The 21,608-nt window shown below is 39.9% G+C and overlaps 1 protein-coding gene and 3 long non-coding RNA genes across 5 annotated transcripts in view; all 4 read right to left on the minus strand.

Annotated features, from left to right (window-relative positions):
- Positions 1-21,608, minus strand: part of LOC145453786 (uncharacterized) — a 495,978-nt gene that overhangs the window by 321,362 nt on the left and 153,008 nt on the right. The window lies entirely within an intron of this gene.
- LOC145453792 (uncharacterized) overlaps positions 1-21,608 on the minus strand; it is a 68,091-nt gene that overhangs the window by 22,592 nt on the left and 23,891 nt on the right. The window lies entirely within an intron of this gene.
- LOC145454641 (uncharacterized) lies at positions 2,024-4,946 on the minus strand. Its single transcript, XM_080332629.1, has 3 exons — positions 4,715-4,946; positions 4,291-4,404; positions 2,024-4,098 (listed from the first exon to the last, which is right to left on the minus strand). The coding sequence occupies exons 1-3, from the start codon at positions 4,817-4,819 to the stop codon at positions 3,943-3,945; spliced, it is 375 nt and encodes a 124-aa protein (XP_080188755.1). The 5' UTR covers positions 4,820-4,946; the 3' UTR covers positions 2,024-3,942.
- On the minus strand, positions 4,991-20,186 carry LOC145453835 (uncharacterized). 2 transcript variants are annotated; one of them, XR_013919935.1, is made up of 4 exons: positions 16,778-20,186; positions 9,710-9,823; positions 6,429-8,063; positions 4,991-5,915 (listed from the first exon to the last, which is right to left on the minus strand). It is a non-coding gene; the product is annotated as an uncharacterized LOC145453835 (long non-coding RNA). The 2 variants fall into 2 exon arrangements; XR_013919934.1 differs by having other exon boundaries at positions 4,991-8,063; positions 16,778-19,310.

Genomic DNA, 21,608 nt, shown 5'->3' on the forward strand with positions numbered 1-21,608 from the left:
ATTGTGATCCAAATGATGGTTTAGTACAGTGGTTCTTAACCTTGCCCCCAGCGCCCCCCAGTGGGCGCTGGCGATTGGGAAGGGGGGCGGAAGCGCTCAGGGGGCGATATGGGGGGCGCTGGGCTCAGGGGGGCGGTATGGGGGCGCTGGAGAAAAATGGCTTCGCAGTAGATGATGTGGTGATAGGACATATCCTTAATTCGGAGTATTCGGAGCAAATTAACACCGAAAACTTCGTTACATATAGCCTTTAAAATACATATAGGTTTAATTGTCCATGGGCGCCTAAATGACTGACACCGAATGTTCCTGTCTTGGCAATCTGAACCCCAGAAGACGAATTCCATCTGACAGGGAAAAGTTATAAGTCAGTGAAGAAATACCAATCTGAAATCGTGTGCGTCTTTTAGTTTAGTACGATTGGGCGACATGGATATTCCTGTTGGGCGATATCCCCGTTGAGCGATTCTATATTTTTTGATATTGCAGACGGGGGTCACGAAATAACATCATGCAACGAAGTCATACCAACGGGTTCGCCCACCCGAATATGTTTAATTATTAGTAACGGGCCCTACAGTTTTCAAGAAACCTCACAATGTTCGCTTTAAGTTTTGATGAGTCTGCGCACACTCAACAATTCACTGCGCTGACCCTTGGACAACAGTGCGTACCGACTAAAAAGGTAATAACTTTGGATTTGTTGTGCGCAACGTAGATTTTCTGTGCGCAGAGAACGTGTCAGCACTGCGCACGTGCGCAGCTTAGAGGGAACATTGCACCTCACTCAGCTCTACCGGTAAATGTGTTTACGTAAGCAGAGAGAGGATAAAAATTGATCTCAATTTACATGTAATTCCCGATGATATTGACCAATTTAATCATTAGTGAAATTTTTCGCGCTTCGCGCGACTAGCTGCCTCAGTAAATGGACACCCAATGTAGATACCTAATAGGCTATCAGCAAATAGCGGACAGCCTATAATGGGGGTCTGGGAGTGAAGTCCCCCGGAAGTTTGGTTTATCACCCGATGGGGGCCCTGGACCAACGTTTTTTGTTTGGAGGGGGGCTGACGAAGTGCTGTTACGGCCCTGGTAACGAGTAATTGTACCTGCGGGCACGCCCGAGTATGTTTAATTATGAATTACGTGCCCTTTATTTTCCTATACAACAGCTCACTCAGTGCTACTATGGTAAATCTGATTACGTGGGCTGAGAGGATAAAAAGTTTATAGCGAATTATATATGTAATTACCAGCTATTCATTCATGCAATATAGAAAATTTTGGTACCTAGGGCGACCAGGCCACACAAACTTTGCTGACCATCAAAATCACGATATGGGGTTCGTGGGGCGAAGCCCTCATAGGTTCAGTTTATCACGCTATGGGTGCGCAAGGCAATCGTTTTTAGGGGGTTGGCGAAGTGCTGTTACGGCCATCCATCTTACTCATTGTCTTTATTACATTCCTTACAATATGAAGTTGGGGGGGGCGCTGGAGCACGATAATTTTTGAAAGGGGGCGCTGGAAGAAAAAAGGTTAAGAACCACTGCTGTAGGCGGTCAAAATGTTTTCATCGTTTATGACATCATACTCACGTATTTGAGCTATATGAGGTGTAATAACTAGGGCAAGTTTTTTTACCTAAAAATAGGAGGATTTTGACCTAAAAAAACTTGATTTTGACCAATTTTTGACATCATGTACGCAAATTAGGTGTTTTCGCACATAATGTTATATTTATTTCTGTCCTTACGAAAAAGCGTTTTTGACCTAAAAACTGACAAATTTTGAATGAAAAAACTTTATTTTACCAATATCTGGCCCAGTAGTTACACCACGTATTATGGTAGAGTTAATTAAAATTTGTTGTAGTACAACGAAATATACTTTCCTACATTCTCGGGTAGAAAGAGTTTGTCCTAACTAAGTGGCTTGCCAAGAATGCTTGCCTCAGTTAGGATATTGCGGTACGTTGAGCATAACACCATATCAATTGTCAACCTATTTGTTTCGTTCAACAGTTTATGATCCACGATTAGCAGACAATGGGCCACCTACAACGGTAGGCCAATAAAGTGGGCAACAAGCTGGAAATATCAAATCTACGATACAAACGAAATGGAGGGGTCCACAAAATTTTGACTTTGTAAACAATTTTGACAACTTTATGACTTAACGCTCAATTTTATAAAGCAAAATCGCCCTAGTAATAACAAATTCTATTAAACTAGGCATTATCAGCCCGGGTTGATGAGATGCATGGAATTGTTTTTTCACCACTAGTCAAAAAAATTCAAAACCAACCCAACTGAAGTAATAACTTCCTTCGGTCGAAAAAAAAAACTAAATGTACTCGTGTACCACCTGGAAGACCCTTGAGTACCACTAGTGGTACGCGTACCACAGGTTGAGAACCACTGGTCTATATCCATGGTAGCCAGCATCATGGACTCAAAATTCAGGACTACCGCACCAAAAATTACATTAGCAGCAGAAAAGATTTTTCATGGTGTGGAAAGAAAACGATTTTACGACTCATTCTAACTTTAGCCTTATCAAAAAAAAATGATGTAATTCAAAAATATTTAATAATCATTTATTGTTCGGAAGCCTTTATTAAGTTCGAGTGTGTTTAGTGCACCGTCATAACGTAGAGTCAATCTAAACATAGGCATATTTTCAGCACCCAAAAACAATTATGCCACATTTTGCGGCAAAATCTGAACTCAACAGATCCTGAATTAAAACAAATGTTTGTGGCGTAACTCGGAAATTAACAGACCCCAAATTAGAACTAACTCTACATGCGCCCATGTTAATCCACTAAATTTTCAGACAACTAGCGTTACTTTTGTGACGGTCTGTAAAGTTCGAACTTGTGCCAGATCCTGCCATGTAAAACGTTCGAGATGTTACGGAAAACGCCGAACAATGCTTGCCGAAAATAAGAACAAGAGTCAATATCAGTACAAATTAGGACGTTATGGTACATAGCAGTGTTGGGATCAAGTCACTACCTTCGAGTCACGAGTCATTTCGAGTCATTGCACATTTTGACTCGAGTCAAGTCAAGTCAATTGATTCTCGAAGGTGACTCGAGTCAAGTCAAGTCACTCGATTTTTGGAGGTGACTCGAGTCAAGTCGAGTCAAGTCAAGTCAAGTCACGAGTCAAGTCACAATTCAAGTCAAGTTGCCTTTTCGAAGTATGGGGCATGATAACGTCATTGCATTTTGCTAGCTGTCTGAAATACAGATTGAGTGGTCATTGATTTTGAACCGATGAACGAATATAGAGTTAAATATACATTCGAGAAGGCACTGTATCGCTCATATATACGTAGAACTGCTAAACCACAGTACATAGTTAACAGGCAAAAGAGAGAATAGATGCGAATTGATAGGAAGCAATACATTACCCATTTGCAAATCGATATGATACAATTAGACCCTGCGCCAATGGCTGAGGACAATATAAACTATATTCGAATTCAATTCCAATAAAACAAGAAGTTTGGTTAAGGGAAAAACAGAGATTAATTACTTTATTATACTAGTTTACGACAACGTAAGCTGTAAGCTTCAGTCACTTCGTTTGCGATCAATTTATTTGTGAGGGAGCAATGGAGGTTCCGTAAAACGCACGATCATTAAATGATTGGTCGCTCTCACGGTTACACCAACGTTTCGCGAACAATCCGAACATATGCAAGATTCAGTGATCTTTATCGACATCGATTACTTGATGACTTGAAATTGACTCGTGAATTTTGCTCCGAGTCACGAGTCAATCCATATTTCTGATACGTCGAGTCAAGTCAAGTCAAGTCATTTTAGCAAAGTGACTCGAGTCAAGTCAAGTCATTCGAAAAAGGTGACTCGAGTCTGACTCGAGTCAAGTCATGACTCGAGTCATCCCAACACTGGTACATAGATGTTCATTGTTCACACAGTACCAGGTTAAGCAAGCGGCAAATCTTACAACCTACCTGATAAAGCCTAATCGCCCTCAAATCATGCTGTGCCCTGATTCTCTTTTCAGTTAACGCGTTTTGTAACTCCATCAGGAGCATAACCTCATCGGCTCTTTCTCCCTACAAATAAATACAATCATATTAGCCATGTAGAAGATTTAGTGAAGGACTTTCCAGGTATTGCATTTCGGTTCATATGATGGCTAGAGTTGTGCCGCAACAATATTTAATATATACAATATAAAATTGCAACAAAAATTAACACGACTATCATAATTAATATGCATTCTAGTATAGTTAATTATTACAAACCTCTTCATCTGTCTCTACTCCAAATATTTTGTCAAGAGTAGTAAGCATTTCGCAATACCTATCACGCATCTCTTCTACACTCCTCGGAACGAGCATTTGAAACTCCGCTCTGATCTATTACAAAAGTAAAGTATTACTATAGAAGCGACTAGTAGTGAGCAGAGCATGCACACACACTTCTATAGGTTATATAGAGGGATTTGATATGAATACAACAAGATTTATTTCACTAGATAATAATAATAATGATATTTACCAGTTTAATAAAGGATAGTAATAATGTAAACCCAAAATACATTATTCTTATTCTTATATTATATATATATATTAATTTTGCTTACACATCCGGGTACTTTTGTTTTGGTCATTATCAAGGCTAAAATAGCGAATGGATCTTCAACGAATAAATTATTAGAAAACTAACCAGTCTGATGTCTTTCAGCATAGGAAAGCTCTTCAATATTTCAGGAACACTGCCGAATTCAACCAACTTGAATTGGTTGCGTCGATCTTGATGAGTGTACTTCATCAGAGAAAGGAGATTTGACCAATTGGCATCAGGTCTTTTCAATTCAGCTTCCAACTTCACCTTTGCTTCTTCGGGGGTCAAAGAAGGATAAGCTTCTGAATTGCACACAAATTATCGACAATGAAAAAGGACCAATAACCATGTAAATAACCTGATGTACTTGAACACAATTTTGGTGAACTCCAGCATGAAGACTCGCCAGACGCTTTTGCCTTTTGTCGGAGATTCCTCAACTTTTGTGATAGTTTTTTTTGAGAAGTAATACTGAAAATCATTTGATCACCAATTTACTTGTTACAAAATATACCGAACTCTGTCAACTCACCGAAGGATGTTTTCCTTCAATATCAACCTTAATGCACGGATATCTTTCGCACATAGCCCGAGAAAAATTAGAGTAGTCTGTTTTTTTTTGTCATGTCCCCATTTCGAAGAACATGATAAGCAGATTCCTCAACAAGTCTATTTTCGAGAGTGAAAATAGAGTTTGATTGAAGGGCTGTTCGCACTTTATCACTAAATGATGGCAACGGCATCATTCTTCTGCGTCGGGTATATTCAAACGGTGTAATGCTTCTCTCGTCTGCATCAATCTGAATAGTCAACATACTGGATTTCAACAAATCACAATTATTCCAATGGAATAACTTACACATTGCATCGAAGACATTGCAGAGACATCGCTCTGAGTAGCTTTCTTCACAATCTTCTTCTGTAATGGGAGCTGCAAAATACAAATAGTTCAAGATTTGAAAATGCATGGTTTAAGGACGAAAGTTTTACATGTTCAACGGCAGAGCAATCTTGAAAACATGTTTCATTTTCGTTGCCATCTTCTAACTCCGTCATTTCACAAGAAATTACAGGCTGTGATACATCCAAAGATATAGGGATGTCATTGTCAGCATTGGTTTGTTGAAGGGTTTTCCAAGTCTTGAGAACAAATAGATAACTATATCATTACATGGAAATTAACAATGAATCTATATAAATACTTTTTGTAAATTCAACAGACGACGAGCAGTTCCAACCGTGAACAATTTCTGAAAGTCACCTTTGGTCAATGTCCCAAAAACACTTTCATCAATCTCATTTTCTGTTGAAAAGAAAAAAGGAAATGTATTGTAGCATTTCCGCAAACTTACAAAGACCAACTCTGTCCAATGCTTTTTGTCAAATCATAATGCCGACCACGTATTTTATGGCTTATCTGTGGCCAAGGGTACTGAAAATCAGATATATTGCGGCATCCAATATGGGATTCCTTCTGTACAGCAAAGGCATTCATTCATGCACTGAAAAATAGCACTTCTAATTTGCAATATCGGCATATGATACATTCATCAACAAAACACAAATCAGTGATAAGGAAAAAACGTGGAAAGTCAAAGTCAGGTATATAATCGACAAACACATCTCCCAAACTGTAGCAGATATTACGACCAACTTGGAGGATTAACTGACATTATGAAACTCAGCTTTGATACTACTGCAGTTCGATGTAAAAGGCAATCTACTTATATTTCTCACACTGTAGCTTGCTATTATAAGAACCCTCTTAACCACATAATCATAACATATCACATGTTGATATCCTTAAACGAATTACCTTCAATTAAATCAATGTGTTCTCTCTTAATGCCGTTCGCAATCAAGAACTTCTCCATTCCTTCCGTAATTATGAGTTCCGCGACACGTTCACCTAATTCCGCAAAGTCACTGTACTGCGATTTACCGATCCATCTACTTTGCGGTGTATTGACCTTTGACCCTATCTGAGTTCCCGCCGTTACCGGGAGAAGTGAAGCGTAAATGTGTGAGAGAGAGAGAATATATAGAGGTTTCATTCAGTCAACAGTCAAAAGCAGAATGCACTGATAATAGCCATGCAGGTAACACTAAAGATTACTAACCAACGTATTTCAGAATTACATGGTAATGACAATGATTGATTGATTGATTGATTGATTGATTGATTGATTGATTTCTTGATTGCTATACTGCTGATTTGCTACGGCAAATAGTCAATATTGAGGAAACGCAATATAATGGAAGCCATAGTCAAAGACAATTATGTGGTTGTAATGATCAATTTCTTCTGTCAGTTTGGTAGGAAAATAAAATGATAAGAGAAACGTTCACGAAGCCTAGTAAATGCAAGAAAGCCACACACTAAAATAATGGAGCGATAGTGATGAAAAAGGAGTCCACTTAATGGCTCCTGAGCAATATTCCGCCTTTGGTGCGCACGTGCAAAATTGCGCAGAGTTACGCACACGTCACGGTTACGCATTGCTGTCTACGGGACCGCGCAGTGAGTAGGTGAGCGCTTGCTGCAGACTCATCACAAATTAGAGGGAACATTACTTCTGAGCTATATGTAAACGAGGATAAAAGCACGCATCCCTCACACTAAAGTCGTTAATACCGTTCAACATCTATTATGGAAATGCTGCATCACTTGAGTGGCTACATCTTGCAGCTTACTTCTTCCCCTACAAATAACCCAGCGGGAGCAAACGGGCCCCAGAGTCATTGACTTTAGCGATGACGTCATGATCGGCACACGAGTGTTCGCTGTATTATGATCTGGTAATCCACCAGTGACATTATGATAAGTTTCAGATAGCAGTGTTTCCAGCGTCGACCTCTCAATCCCTTTCAACCTTACTGATCTCACAACTCGTGCGGCGACTTACCGGACTATTAAAATGTATGCGTAAACTCTTTCATATTGACCAAAGCCAGTGACAGCTGATAAGATGTGAGCAGAAGCACATATTTCGTAACTTGTTCTGATGAAGTGTGGACTTGCACATATTATGACACCACTGCGGTGAACGATTTCGGTCGACTTTATGTGTTTGTCCCATATTGCATCTGTGAATGCACAATTTTGTGTCTAAGTCGACGCTTTCGATTTAGAGTGTAGGCAAGCTATCTTAGAATTTTAGTTACAAGTCGCCTACGTGTTTCCATGCGTACCCATACATACTGTGTGAAATGCGGCTCCGACACCCAAAAAGGTTGGGAACCACTGGTTTACAGTCACATAGATCGGCCATTATGATAGCAAATTCGGTAAGTGTAGCCTAATTTACATAAAAGAATTCATATTGTATGCAATCCATGTGATTCAATGAATATTGTGCGTTTCTGTAGCCTCATCGGTGCAATCATATCCATCCAAGCGGAGATTCACCATGTGTCTTACGGCAGATATGTCTCGAACAGATCCGACAAACTAAAAATGTAAAATGTAATAAATATAACGGCCTACATCCAGCATAGCTTATCGAATCAACGCATTGATATTCTGGTGTAATCTCAGGCAGTTTGCAGTACACACTGCACACACCTATATGACTTGTTACATATTAGGGATGGTGTGAATTTCACAGCCCCTACACACTCTATTGTTACATCAAGTATTATTGTAATTTGGTAATTTCACGTTTGGAATTATATTGATCAAATTGGTCCGCAACGACTTGGACTATTTATCGACAGTGCTGAAGTGTATGTGGTGCCTTCTTTTATGATTTATTACGGAGAATTGATTGACAACATCACACTTGCTTCTACATCAACATATTTGGAATGCATCTAGTACTTCCTGCTCTTCAACTGTGTCGGGTTGAGTACAGTATTAGTAAAGATCAGAACAAGAAATATCACGGGCCAGGCGCAAATTCCGCACACGAAGCAATTCTGACCGGACCGCGAAATTTTGCTTCTAATGCAGAGTATAAAACCTACTTTCGAATCGGACTAGGATTAGGATTAGAATTTGAATATATAAAAGTTCTGGATTAGTTTTAGGAATAGGATTTCAGACTTCCGATTCGGATTGGATTAGGACATAGAAATTTCAAATCCGCTCATCTCTGGAAATATGTTACCTTGAAGTCTGTTTGGTGTTTATTGATGCACCAGGATTATGCAGTGTACAATATTGTTAATCAATCCATCTTTATGATGTCCGCTCTTAAGTCAAGTCATAACTCCCTGTTTCCTTGTAGTATAGCTCAAACCAGTGTTTCTCGACCACGGCTCTCAGAGCCGCATGCGGCTTCGATCGATCTTTTAATATGCCACAAACTATATTAGACAGTTGTTGCTATTGTTTGTTTCTATGAATAGTTATAGTCAATTTAAGTACATGAATGCTAAAATAGAGTATATTAGTCATGTCTGAGGCCCCTTCTGTGGACGGCGAAAGAGAGAATTCTTGCAGACTAGCGTCAAACGCAAGGATGAATAGTAGAGAATTCATTGAATCCCCTTCAGACAATGACATATCTCAAGTTCTGCTGGTGGTCATATACTTTTATAAATCGTCACTGTGAAGAGTAAATGTCGACACAATATAACTGGCAACAAACTAACGGCTCATTGTCAAGAATATATTGCAATGTTTCCAATATTACTCAGCGAATAAAATACTTTAAATTCTCGTTATAAGTGCTCGAGTGTTTTTATGCGGCCATATCAGTACTCTAAAGTTTGAAATGCGACTCCGAAACTCAAATAGGTTAGGAAACATTGGTTCAAATCATGTTTGTAGTAATTGTTGAAGTATCAAACACACGGCCTGTCATTTAAATTATTACGTCATAATGTCAGTCATTACGCATTCCTCACAAAGATGCGTTTAACGATTTCGTTAGTCATACGGGCTATGGTGAATAGAACTATGCGGTTTATCGGCGTTTTGAGTTATTTCAGAACTATGCAGAGTTAATTCAGTAATGCTAAGTAATCGATATAATCCTTATTCACGCATAACTAAAATTTTACCATATTTCTTTGACTTAAACTTTGATATGTTCACTTATGACTAGACTCCAACTCCAACATTTATTTATATTGTTAGATATATATACTTACATTTTCTATCAATACGATCTCTAAAATCACTCATCATACAACCAAACGGAGTCGATAAATATCGACAGTATGTCATTCTGCATTTGTTGGTCATCAGATGGAATGCGCGCACCACTAAAGAAAAGAACAAAACAGTTTACACCAGAGGTCTCAAACACGCGGCCCGTGAGAACATTTTGGGCGACCCGCAACGGCATTTATGATTTTTAAGTATTCGACAAGTTATTCAACTGCCACATATCTTTGGTCGATTTGAGAACTTAGAGTTCACTCCTATACTACTCCAAAAACCAGAAATCTCATCAAACTTCACTACCACATCACTCTCAAAAGCTACGGTGGAAGATCAACTATTATGTCACATTTCTAGTTCATGGTGATAAAACACGACCCGTAGATGATTCGTGACTGAAAATTGTGATTTGGAGTTTGGCGCAACCGTCCGTAAAATTGCTCGAATACAGACTGACTGGATTATAAAATAAAAATGACTGGAGTTGAGTTAAACGTTAACCGTTAAAATCAGAGAAGGACTTGTGACTCGGAACGCAGTGACTTTGTACGACCACGGATGCAACAAAATATTAAACTGTCATGGGAAAGAATAGCCTAATACAGACCTGGGCAAAGTGCGGCCCGCGGGTCAAATGCGGCCCACGAAGCTATTCTGTGCGGCTGGCGAAAGGTTGCTTGGAATTCAAAACATAAACATGCTTTTGAATGAATAAAACCATAGACTGCATCTACTGAACAGGAAATTCGTTTATGTTCAAGCCGGTTCATTAATAGGCTACGATTGCGCTGCCTACGTACCTCGCATGCGTAATCCAGATTCAAAATAAAGGCAATGTGGCAAAGTACGAGTAGCAATTAAAGTCACAAGAAATAACTATTTCCATATAGTTTAGTTCAAAATTCATTGTTACGTGATGCGTTTCCAAATCCTTAATTCGTAAAATAAGTCAATTAGTGATCCTAGCGGTGGCTTACAAAAAAACAGAAGTGGGCCGTGCTATAAGTCGGCAGTTACGGAAAAATGAAGAATATTGGCCAGGTGTAAATGACCATAGTTTTCGGCAAACACCATGAATACCACAGACACAAAATCAAGGTATAGACCGGGGTCAGAAATCCCCGTACTTTTCGTTTTTGCCGAGTATGTAGCCGAGATTAGGCATTTTATTTAAAGTCGGTCTTATGTTACAAACGCGAAACACTTGGTCAAGGAAGGGCGAAGTTCGGAAAAACTGCAAGCTACGCTCAACATCAAGACCAGTGATTCCCAAGTGCGGCCTTGAGGGCCGCATGCGGCCCCCAGATAACCTTCTTGCGGCCCCCAACATATATTAAGAAATCGATTTATGACAAAAATAAAATTTATATTTGTAAAATGCTCTTGCTTGGCTTGACCTATGTGGTTTTTAATTATAGAATTGCAGGAAAGTTGTGAATTGTGAGTATCGACTGCTAACGTTATGTCACTCACTGCTGTTTCAATGCAATGTGCCCCAACTTTCCAGTTGAACGAGCAGTAGCTATAGATATAAATAGGTATTGATAACTTTCAAAACCGGAGGAAAATCTCTCCCTCGTGGTCGCTTGACTACAAAAGAAAGAGGCTCAACTCCCGGAAAATACAGTATTTCTTTCACATTAACAGGTGGTTGACTGAAAAAAAAAACGTTCAGGTCCAGCTCCGAAATAGCCGCCGTAGCGTTCTCACAGTGCTGACTTAATATATCAGTCGAATTTGGCCCTATGTAACCAAAATCCTCTAAAAAGAAGACATTTGGGCGTCCTCCGAGGACACTTTAAAAAAATCAAAAAAGAGGACAAATCATCTTATAAGAGGCCGTATGGTAACCCTATGATAACTAGATGTGCAACACGTGACTCACGGTTGAATACGCCGAGATGCATACTGCTTAGTCGGCTAAAAGCAGCATAATTGGTAGTCCTATATTCAGGGCCGTAACTGTCGCACCCCAAACCCCCCAATTAAGGGGGCCGAGCTCGAAGGGGCCCAAAATTATTTCGTGAATTGGCATAAATTATAGAGTATTTTTTGAAAATTTATGCAATTTCTTGAAAAAATTTTCGCGCTGGGCGCGATTTTAATTAGCCGCTTATCTTGATTATTGGGTACTCTTCCCCAAGAAAAAATACGCAAGATTTGTAGAAATGGGCATATCAGCGTTGGCCATGAGCACACCACAACGCACCAAGACATTTAAACTTTTAGGCCATGTAACATGTGACTCCAATAAGTGTGAACGATCGGCAGCGAGAAAGCCGTGGCCGTGAAGGACTGCTTTTATGCTGACCAAAAACTTCGAAATACCAAAAACTTCGTTATATATACAAAATACATATAGGTTTATTTGTCCATATAGGCGCCTAAATGACTGGCGCCGAATGTTCTTGTCTTGGCAATCTGAACCTATCAAGATAAATACCATCCCGCAGGAAAGAAAATTACATGCCAGCGAAGAAATACCAATTGATCTGCAATCGTGTGATCTTCCAGTTTAGTAGGTTTGGGCAATTCTACATTTTTTGATATAGCAGACAGGATGTCACGGAATAACATCATGTGAAGAAGTCATACCTAGGGGTCTGCCCGCCCGAAGATGTTCAATTTTATGGGGTCTGCAGTTTCAAAGACACTCAGCTCTACCGGTAAATTGGATTACGTGGGCAAAGACGACAACCACGCAATTCCCGATCTTATTCACCGAATTTATCATGAATTATCGAAATATTCGGGCGTCGCGCTGTCTCAATAAACAGTACAACTTTAATTTCGTGGCAAAAGCGAACAACGTCATGCGGGGTCAGTTTATCACCCTATGGGAGCCCGGGGTCCTGACGAAGTGCCGTTACGTTCCTGCCAACGGGTACCCCCGGATATGTTTAATTCCTATTGAGGGGGCCTATACCTTTACAAACACTCCTCACTCAACTCTACCGGTAAATCAGATTACGTGAACAGAGACAAGATGAAAATTGATAGCAATACATGCAATTCCCGATCATATTGACCGATTCAGTCATGAAACTAAAGAAATTTTTCGCGCTTCGCGCGTTTAGACGAGAAAAGCTGATTCACTCAACAGACACCCAATGCAGCAGATAAGTAACGGTAAACGGAGTACAGTTTTGAAACCTCGCCAGGGCAATAAAACTACTCCGAAATAGCCATTTTGACTGTTTCGGTCCGTTTCATAGCCGTAGTATTCGTGCGGCCCCGACCGTACTCTGAAATTCTAATTTTGGCCCTCACACCGAAAAAGTTTGGGAACCACTGATCAAGGCTATAACATGCCTACTAGGCCTAGGGTTATGACTAAAAAAAAAATTCGCCTGTAGCAGGAATTAATGAGCATTTTGGTATAGATTAAAAAAATTATAATCATTTTGTTCAAATCGAAAAAAATGTCCCGCACAAACCAACTTCAATTTTCGACACTGGTCCAAATACAGAAAAAATTTACAATTCAAAGGTATTCTTTGCTACAAATTTAATCTTCATATATATATCTCCTTTTGTACTTCTGGTAAAGTTCATCCATCAATTTGACTTCTCTTTCTGTTATTATGTTAGTGCCAGGGACATCTACAACGGAAATATCCGACTTCCAATGGGATTTTAAGGCACTTTATCGCTGCAGGACATTTGAGCGCAAAAATAGCAGCAAATAATCTTTGGTATACTCTAGAGCCCGATCGATGTTGTATTATTGGGTCGACACCAATAAAACCGATATCTCACACCTTGACCAAGAACCCCAATACATTCAGCCGATATTCAAAAGAAGTTGGATATACATAAGCACATTTTCAAAGCTTCAGAGCATTTATTTGAACATCTTTACAGCCATTGTTATATTTTAACATTAAATAAACTAGAAAGGCTACATCTGGACACCTGTCAAGTGTAAACTATGTGACATATATCAATGTTCTCAGTCTAGCCGTCATACATTATAGTTTTCTGACTTCCTACTGCCATGTTGTGACGTCACGAAAATTGCCGATAATTTTTCAGCTTCAATGGCTGATACCGATAATTCTTTAAAGTGTGATGTCGTCCCGATATTATCGGCGAACCGATAAATGGCCGGGCTCCAGTATATTCCATCTATAGACACTGGTTAGAATACCAGGCTTCCTGACACGCATTTGCGAGGAATAAGCATGATATCTCAAGAGTTACTCTCCATCTGGGGACTTGGAAGTACGGAATTATAGCCCCTGAGCTCCATCTCGCATTGCGTAGAGATGGAAGTTTATGCCATTTGATTACTGGTAGTCAGCTATTTTCTCTGAAAGAGCGGCATGCTCTGCACAGCACATAGATAAACTTAAAATCATCCCTCCATCCTCGGTTTTCCAATATTTGCATTTGGAATCCGGGCTTGATGGATTGTACCAAGTTTTCGTAGTGTTTTACCATATCATCTCCAAATTTGTAGCTGATTGTTGGATTTGTTGATGATGTTGGATTGAAGAACTCTGATATATGCTTTGAGAATCGATAATATTATGTTGGCAACCAATGTATTGTGGTTTATGAAAACCCTAGCTCATCATTGCAATTGGAAGTTTCACAACAACGCCATTCCGCCGCCCAGTATCAACAGATGCTGAGTCACATATGATATGACATTTTCAAATTTTCATCATATTCCTCTAATCGGTTTTCTAGACCGCTGAAATTATGTTAAGTTGTTCTACGTTCGCCTTTTCGAGCAGCCAGTTCGATTTGTGTCAAACGAATTGAAATTATACGATCCATACAGTCTACATCTAAAATCGAAATTAATAATTATTTATTAATTATTTAATTGTGACTGTAAGCAAGAAAACGATAGGAATAACTTAATACCAGCGATCAAAATTTACCAAAATACTATTTTAAATCTTCGTAATTGGAATTGTGTCAGTTAAATTCAAATCAGTCGGTATATTTATTATCTAGTCTGTATCTACAAAAAAAGCCTATTCTTCATACCGTGAGAACTGGAAAATTTTTGTGCGGGAGGTTTTTGTTTGACCAGTCTTAACTTTTGGTATTTTTGCAATCAGGACACAAAAGTTCATCGTTTGTGACTACGGGACACACAATTTTTTTTTTTTTTTTCTAGTCATAACCCTAAAGCATACTGCTCGGAAGGCAGCGACCAAGAAAGTAAGCTTTGTACTATTGCACATACATTTCACTTTCAGTGCAGTGGTTCTCGATCTGCTGGACAGGAAAACATCAGAAGGGGCGCAAAGCCGAAGTTTAACTTTTTTTGGCGCTTCGCGCGGTTTACACACAGCTTATGGTTATTTCTCTGTATTGTCCGACTTTAATAGCGTATTTCCGAATTCTTTCATCAACAGCCGTTACCTCCCATGCCATCAAACTATCCGATGGGATTGACAGCATTCTGATTGCACTTTTTATTAGTATTTTGTGATATTATGATGAGGACGGCGCGAAATTTTTCACCATCATAAATGGGGGCGTGCCTAAAAGGTTTGAGAACCACAGTTTTAGAGTCCTAATAGAAAAACGGTGATAGGAATTTAAAGAGTTAAAAAGGTATCATGTTTAACATTGTTTTGAATCATGACGGCAAATAGATACTTTCATAATTTACTGTCACTTTCTCATTACCTATCAGCAACACATTAACTGAGCAGCATTTAGTAACAATGTAATTTAGAAATAGAATTAAATACTATGCAGTATATAGCTAATATTTTTCACTCGGCCCGCCAACGTATTTTCTACTTCTCATTTGGCCCGCGGAGAGAAATAATTGCCCACCCCTGGCCTATTATATCGAAAGGTCGTTGCTTGCGTTTCGTAGCGTAGCGTATGCTATATAGCTATCTAATTAAGTCAACGTGGAATGCATTGACATGCAGTTGCCCCCGTTATGTATAGTTAGTTATACATCCTGGGTTATCTTTGGTCTCTTCATCGATGTTATTATGGCCGGTGGCGAGTAAGGTAGTGGTATGCTCCACAGCTGTAACACCAATAGATTCCTCACTGATTGGACATTTTTATTCTAGGGGTACGAAGCACCACATCAGGGGATGCGAGATGCATTGTGGAATTGTAGGCCTATATGCTATCTAGCTATAGCTTGAAATTATTTTGCGAACCAACCAAGAGTGGAATATTTCCTGTGCTAATTTATTCAACTGAAGAATATTCTTACGAGAATAGGCCTTTTGATTTTAATATGGGTACTATCAGAAATTGAGTTGAAAATGGACATAAGGTACGAGAAATCTTATTAAAAGCACGAGGGGTGCGATCGCTAAAAGGGTTAAGAAACACTGCTATTACTGTGACACAATAATAATCATATTCAAGTTGTTATTGATCAATGATCAGTTCCAGTCAAAAGCAAGCCTAACGCTGATTTAATTTGACTTTGACATTGACATGAACAATAGCCTATTTATCAGGACTATATTAGAAGCCCCGATTAGGCTATACCGCTGATATGCTCCGTTATCAGATCAATATCTCGTCAAATTTAAAATATTCCACATATCATTGCGGCCCGTCAAATGTACACTAGCTATAATATTGTAGCGCGACAGCTTTTACCGTGTCATGATGCAGTTGTCCTCTAGTATGGCATCTATAACTCATTATTTTGAAAAATTATGCCCGGCGCGAAAACAAGTTTATTCAGTTCCTTGAAATTGTTATTTTGTCGTGCCAAGCGTGACTATTACAATTGTAAACTACATTTTCAGGATGTTTGTCGAATGCCAGTCTGGAAGGTCGCGTTGAATAAATCCCACTTGGCAAATATACATTGAATACCCCTATTATTGACGGTGCGGCCCGCGGCGTCATCAAAAACTAGGAAATTGGCCCGCGGGCACAATTGAGTTTGAGACCTCTGGTTTACACTATTCGTTCAAGTGGAGACGACCAGGGAGTTGCGGCGATGCGCTGGGTTGAATTATGTAATAGTTTCACAACGCCGGCTCGCAACGACAATGTTCAATTCCCGTTAGGGTCCATCAGGTTATTGATGTAGACACACTTACTCTGTCGTTTGACTTCAAGATGTCCTTCATTGCCACTGATTTCCAGAAACCTAAGACCAAGTAACGTCAATATCAATGCAGTCTTCATCATAAACCGTCCTCTGCTTAGTGGAAAAGTTAACGCGAGTGTTGTCACTTTCTTCTTCCTATATGGCACGTTCTGGGTTGTGACTAAAATATAGAAATAAATACAGCATTGATTTTTCATCCTAGACTGAGTAATACGTAAATGCTCATACGCATCTGTTTTACACAAGCGTTACTTTAACGGGTGAAATCGTCAATGTACAAGGGCCGTGTTCATATAATATGAAGGGGTTTTGCATTGAAGTATGTAATGACGTGAAGACCTAATCAAGAACCACAAATGCTATCGTTGTAGGGATTGTACATTCTCGGCAAAACTGGATCTGTAACGCCCCCTCCATTTAATCGGTAAACTCAATTCAAATTCCGTAATTGTCAATTAAAACTAGGCCTACTGTTTCTTCGTTTATGGTGCTTGTCGACTACTATGGTTATTTACGCCAGGCCGATATTGCTGCTTTTTATTCCGTAACTGCCGACTTGTAGCGCGGTTCGCTGCTCGGCTTTTTGGACAACACCACTTCGATCTCGGTCGGACTTCAACCCATTGTTGTTGCAGCTGTGGATTATAGCCTAAGCTATCTCGACTGGCCTACTGCAGAGTAACTAGGTCAAGTTCAACTTACCAGTTTTACTACCTGTCGCCAATAAATCGAAAATAAAAGACGGTATATTTCAGTTTTCTATCGATAAGAAATTCATAAATGCTTTATGGCCGCATGTAACACTCCCTCAAACAGTTGTGTGCATAATGGTTCATAGCTCGTGGGTTTTTTTTATTTTTATTTTTTTTATACAGGACGACAAAAATGGAAAGGGTGATTGGGTCAGATATAATCAATAAATTCGATTTCTTTCTAATTTTACATATAATCGATAAGCGTGGATTGAAAAGGGGATCAATTTTGACTCATCACAGGCGTATGGGTAGTCAGAGGGCTCCATGGGTGGAGTGTTACCCCTGCTCCTAACCAAATTCTCCTCAATTCAAACAAATTGGAGTTTTGTCACGTCTTGCGCGATTCAGCATAACTGCATTTCTTATCGAAATAAGATGCTATTCTTTTAGTATATATATTTTGACCACAACTGCCGATTCCTATGCTACAAGTAACTTTAAATATATTGGTTGTGGACAAGTAAGTTATAAATCCATGGCATTGCATCGCTGACAAGCAAGAAATGGCATCAATTGCAATCTTCAGCTATTCGGGATTATCATTAATGCGATGGCTGCTATTACAGATGGTAGATGAATACGTCGAATCTGCACAAAGTCTCCATAATTTAAGTATGTCTTAATTTAACCATACTTTTCGGTGCAAATCAATCGATGAATCATTTTTTTGAAAAGCAATCAGATGCTACAGTTAATAAATGAGAGATTTCACGGAAAACCTACCAACTAAACTAAAATATTTTGTCAGCTAAATTCACTTTAGCGAAACCGCAAGAGTTATTGGCTGAATTGTCTGTCAGCCAATAAGTTTAGATTTAATTACAAATGACTCGCGACTCAAAACGTTACCATCCTTCGTTCACTTTCGTATTCATTAATGACTTAATTTTCCTGTAATAATTGTCGGCCATGAAAACTAAGTGTAATTCTTGTAACAAAGGCTATGTAAACTGGTAAATACACATGCTGTAAACAGTTTCATTATCGACTTCAGATTTATTACTTCATCCTTACAATCTTTACTTGTCAGTTGGCACTGAAAACAGCAATGTACTGGAACTGAGCTCGTGAACTGCAATTCTAATATTTTCATCACAACCTGATTTCTGATCGCGTTGACATGTAATCATGCATGGAGCTATATAGCGTCCCCACGCGGTAATCTTGCTACTTGACGGTTAATTCAGAACGATTATACGCTGGATCTTTGGTAATCAATTTTATGGTCATTTCTTATCAGGAGATGTCGTCATTCGACCCCAACATGATTACCCCTAGAGACTGGTTCTCCACCGTTTTAACCTCGCGGACTGGTAAAACTTCGAAACAAATGTTGTGGACCGGTAACCTTCAAAAACCCAAATGCACCGTAAATATAATCACGACATATACAGTTGGTTAAACACTGCAGCCACGACACCAATGGTTGGTGGTTCGAGTCTCGGCTCTGCCATGTTTCTATGTGTCGGAGGTTTATCTGGGCTCCTCATCGCCGATCCCACTGTATATAAAGCGCGTTGAAAAGCTCAGAGGAAGAGAGAGCCGAACTCTTGAAAGATGGCAGCAAATGACTCAAGACAAGTGTACTGAAAATGTGAATGTGTTTGTGTATGAAATTTACTGTGTGGGCGCATATAACCAAGTTGTTGAAAGCACCAATTGATTGTCAATAAAACAAACACGAAACTTAAATGTAGTAATGGAAACATTATTTGAAAATGCCTTTTCGAGAGAAGATATTTATACCTGGCGCATACCCGTAAGCCGCATAAGGAAATATCTCTCTCATTTGATATTCTTTCACACATAAAGACCGCGGGTGGTATGGTAACATTTGCCTTGATACCAGGTCACGCCGGAATAGACGGCAACGAGAAGGTTGACCAACTAGCTCGGGCTGCATCAAGTCAATCGCGGGAACCAGATATCGATATCCCAACCGTAACATTATCAGAGGCAAAAGCGGTCACCCGTCAGCTCTGCAGAGACCAATGGCAGGCCGAGTTCACTGCAGAGGAGAGAGGGCACCACTACCGAATGTTGCGACCATCTATAGCAGGGGTGGGCAACATACGGCCCGCGGGCCGGATCCGGCCCGCGAAGGGATTTTGTCCGGCCCGCGGACAGTTTTCCGTCTTACATGATAATGTGGCCCGCGGCCCCAGTCTGCCGAGATTCCCCACTACTTGCTTACTACGTCAAATTTTTGTGACTGTATGTCATTATACACGTGTATGCGCAGCGTTGCGAGAGTGCAGATTACGCGTAAGTTCGTCGAAGCGAGAAGACTTGCATTATCCGCATTTACGAGGCACTCAACCCTAAAGTCGTCTGTGGTAATCATGATTTTTTTCGACTACAATGGTTATTTGCACCAGGCTGATATTTCTTATTTTTGATCCCGTAACCGCCGACTTCTAGCACGGCACACTTCTAGGCTTTTGTAAGGCACCGTTTATGCCAGGGGTCGCCAACTCAAAACGGATGGCAGGCCACTTTTTAAATTTCGTAGAGGACGCGGGACCCATGAATTCAATATCGAGATTAATTGGCCAAACAGTTGAACAACGACGTTATCCCGTCGCCTACTCAACTCTAATGAATTGATATCTTGGATAATTAGCGTAACCGGGCCTATCGAACGCCTTGAAATCTTAAATAGGGATTGCACCGTGTATTGATTGATCATGATCAGTGAGAAGCAGACATGGCGGCGCCTGTATGACAATGTTGTTCCCAAATCCACATTGTCTTCGCCATTATCGGCGAGAAATGGCTTGTATATGTGGATAAATGGGCGAATAATGTATCGATTCAGCAATCCGGCCCGCCAAGTGCATAATTTTCCTATATCCGGCCGCCGACTGAAGAAGTTGCCCGCCCCTGATCTATAGCAACAGAGGCGCCAGATACCTGCCGAAATCGCCTATTTGAAAATATCCTGTTTCGCCTCCAAACCGGTCACTGTCGCCTGGCGGCACACCTATTCAAAATAGGTTGCGCCGACTCCCCCCTTTGTAATGTGTGTTACGTCCCCGACACGGTTGACCACATACTCTTGCATTGCGAATAATATGACTTTCACCGAACATTTCTTGCCGACGCATGTACCACGCTCAATGTACCGCTTACTTTAACCAATTTACTTACTATGCCGCAATTATTTACGCCGGTCGCCGAGTTTATTATTTCATGTAACTTGTATATATAGTTTGAAAGTTTATATAGTTTGCAATTTATTATAAGCCTATGTCCCAGAGCACGAAAACTCGATCCTTGATTACATATTTTGTCCGTGGTGCACAAGGCCGGAAACGGCGACACGCGCCACTTAAAACTCCTCATTAACGTTGCGATACTCTCAGAACTAAAAAAAAAGGAAATGTTTCCCGCAAAGTAAAAATAAAGTAAAAAGAATAGAACTGGAGCACCAAACCAAACTGCAGTCAACAGAAAAAGTGACAATGTTGCAAGAAGAATTAAAAATGAGAATATGCGCCAAAAAACAACGATTGAAACGATATAAAAAACGAGAAACACAATATCGCCAAAATTTGTTATTTGCTCGCAAACCTGGACAATTTTTTCGAATGATGAAACAAAAGTCAAATCAAAAAATTACCAGCAGCAAAATACCAGCCACTGCAGATGTGGAATCATTTTGGAAGAAAATATGGGAAACCAAAAAATTGCACAACTCAAATGCAAATTGGATACAAAACCTCCACACTGACCATATACGAACACCAGAACAACAATGGTCAGAAATTAAAAAACAAGAAATCAAGGAGGCCCTAAAAAGTTCACTGAACTGGAAAGCAGCTGGTCCTGACCAGATCAAAAACTTTTGGCTAAAAAAACCAACTGCAACACATAGTTACCTAGCGGTGACCTACAATGAGCTTTTATCCTCAACCAGCTCGCACGAGATCCCAGCCTGGTTCACAGAAGGGATCACCTATCTTATTCCAAAAAATGAAAACACCAGGGACCCCAAGAACTACAGGCCAATAACATGCCTGACAACCATGTACAAAACACTGACCAAAATCCTGGCAAAACGAA

Source organism: Botryllus schlosseri, chromosome 13, assembly GCF_051294905.1.
Source record: "Botryllus schlosseri isolate E-star chromosome 13, Bs_hap1, whole genome shotgun sequence".
In the NCBI taxonomy this organism is placed as follows: domain Eukaryota; kingdom Metazoa; phylum Chordata; class Ascidiacea; order Stolidobranchia; family Styelidae; genus Botryllus; species Botryllus schlosseri.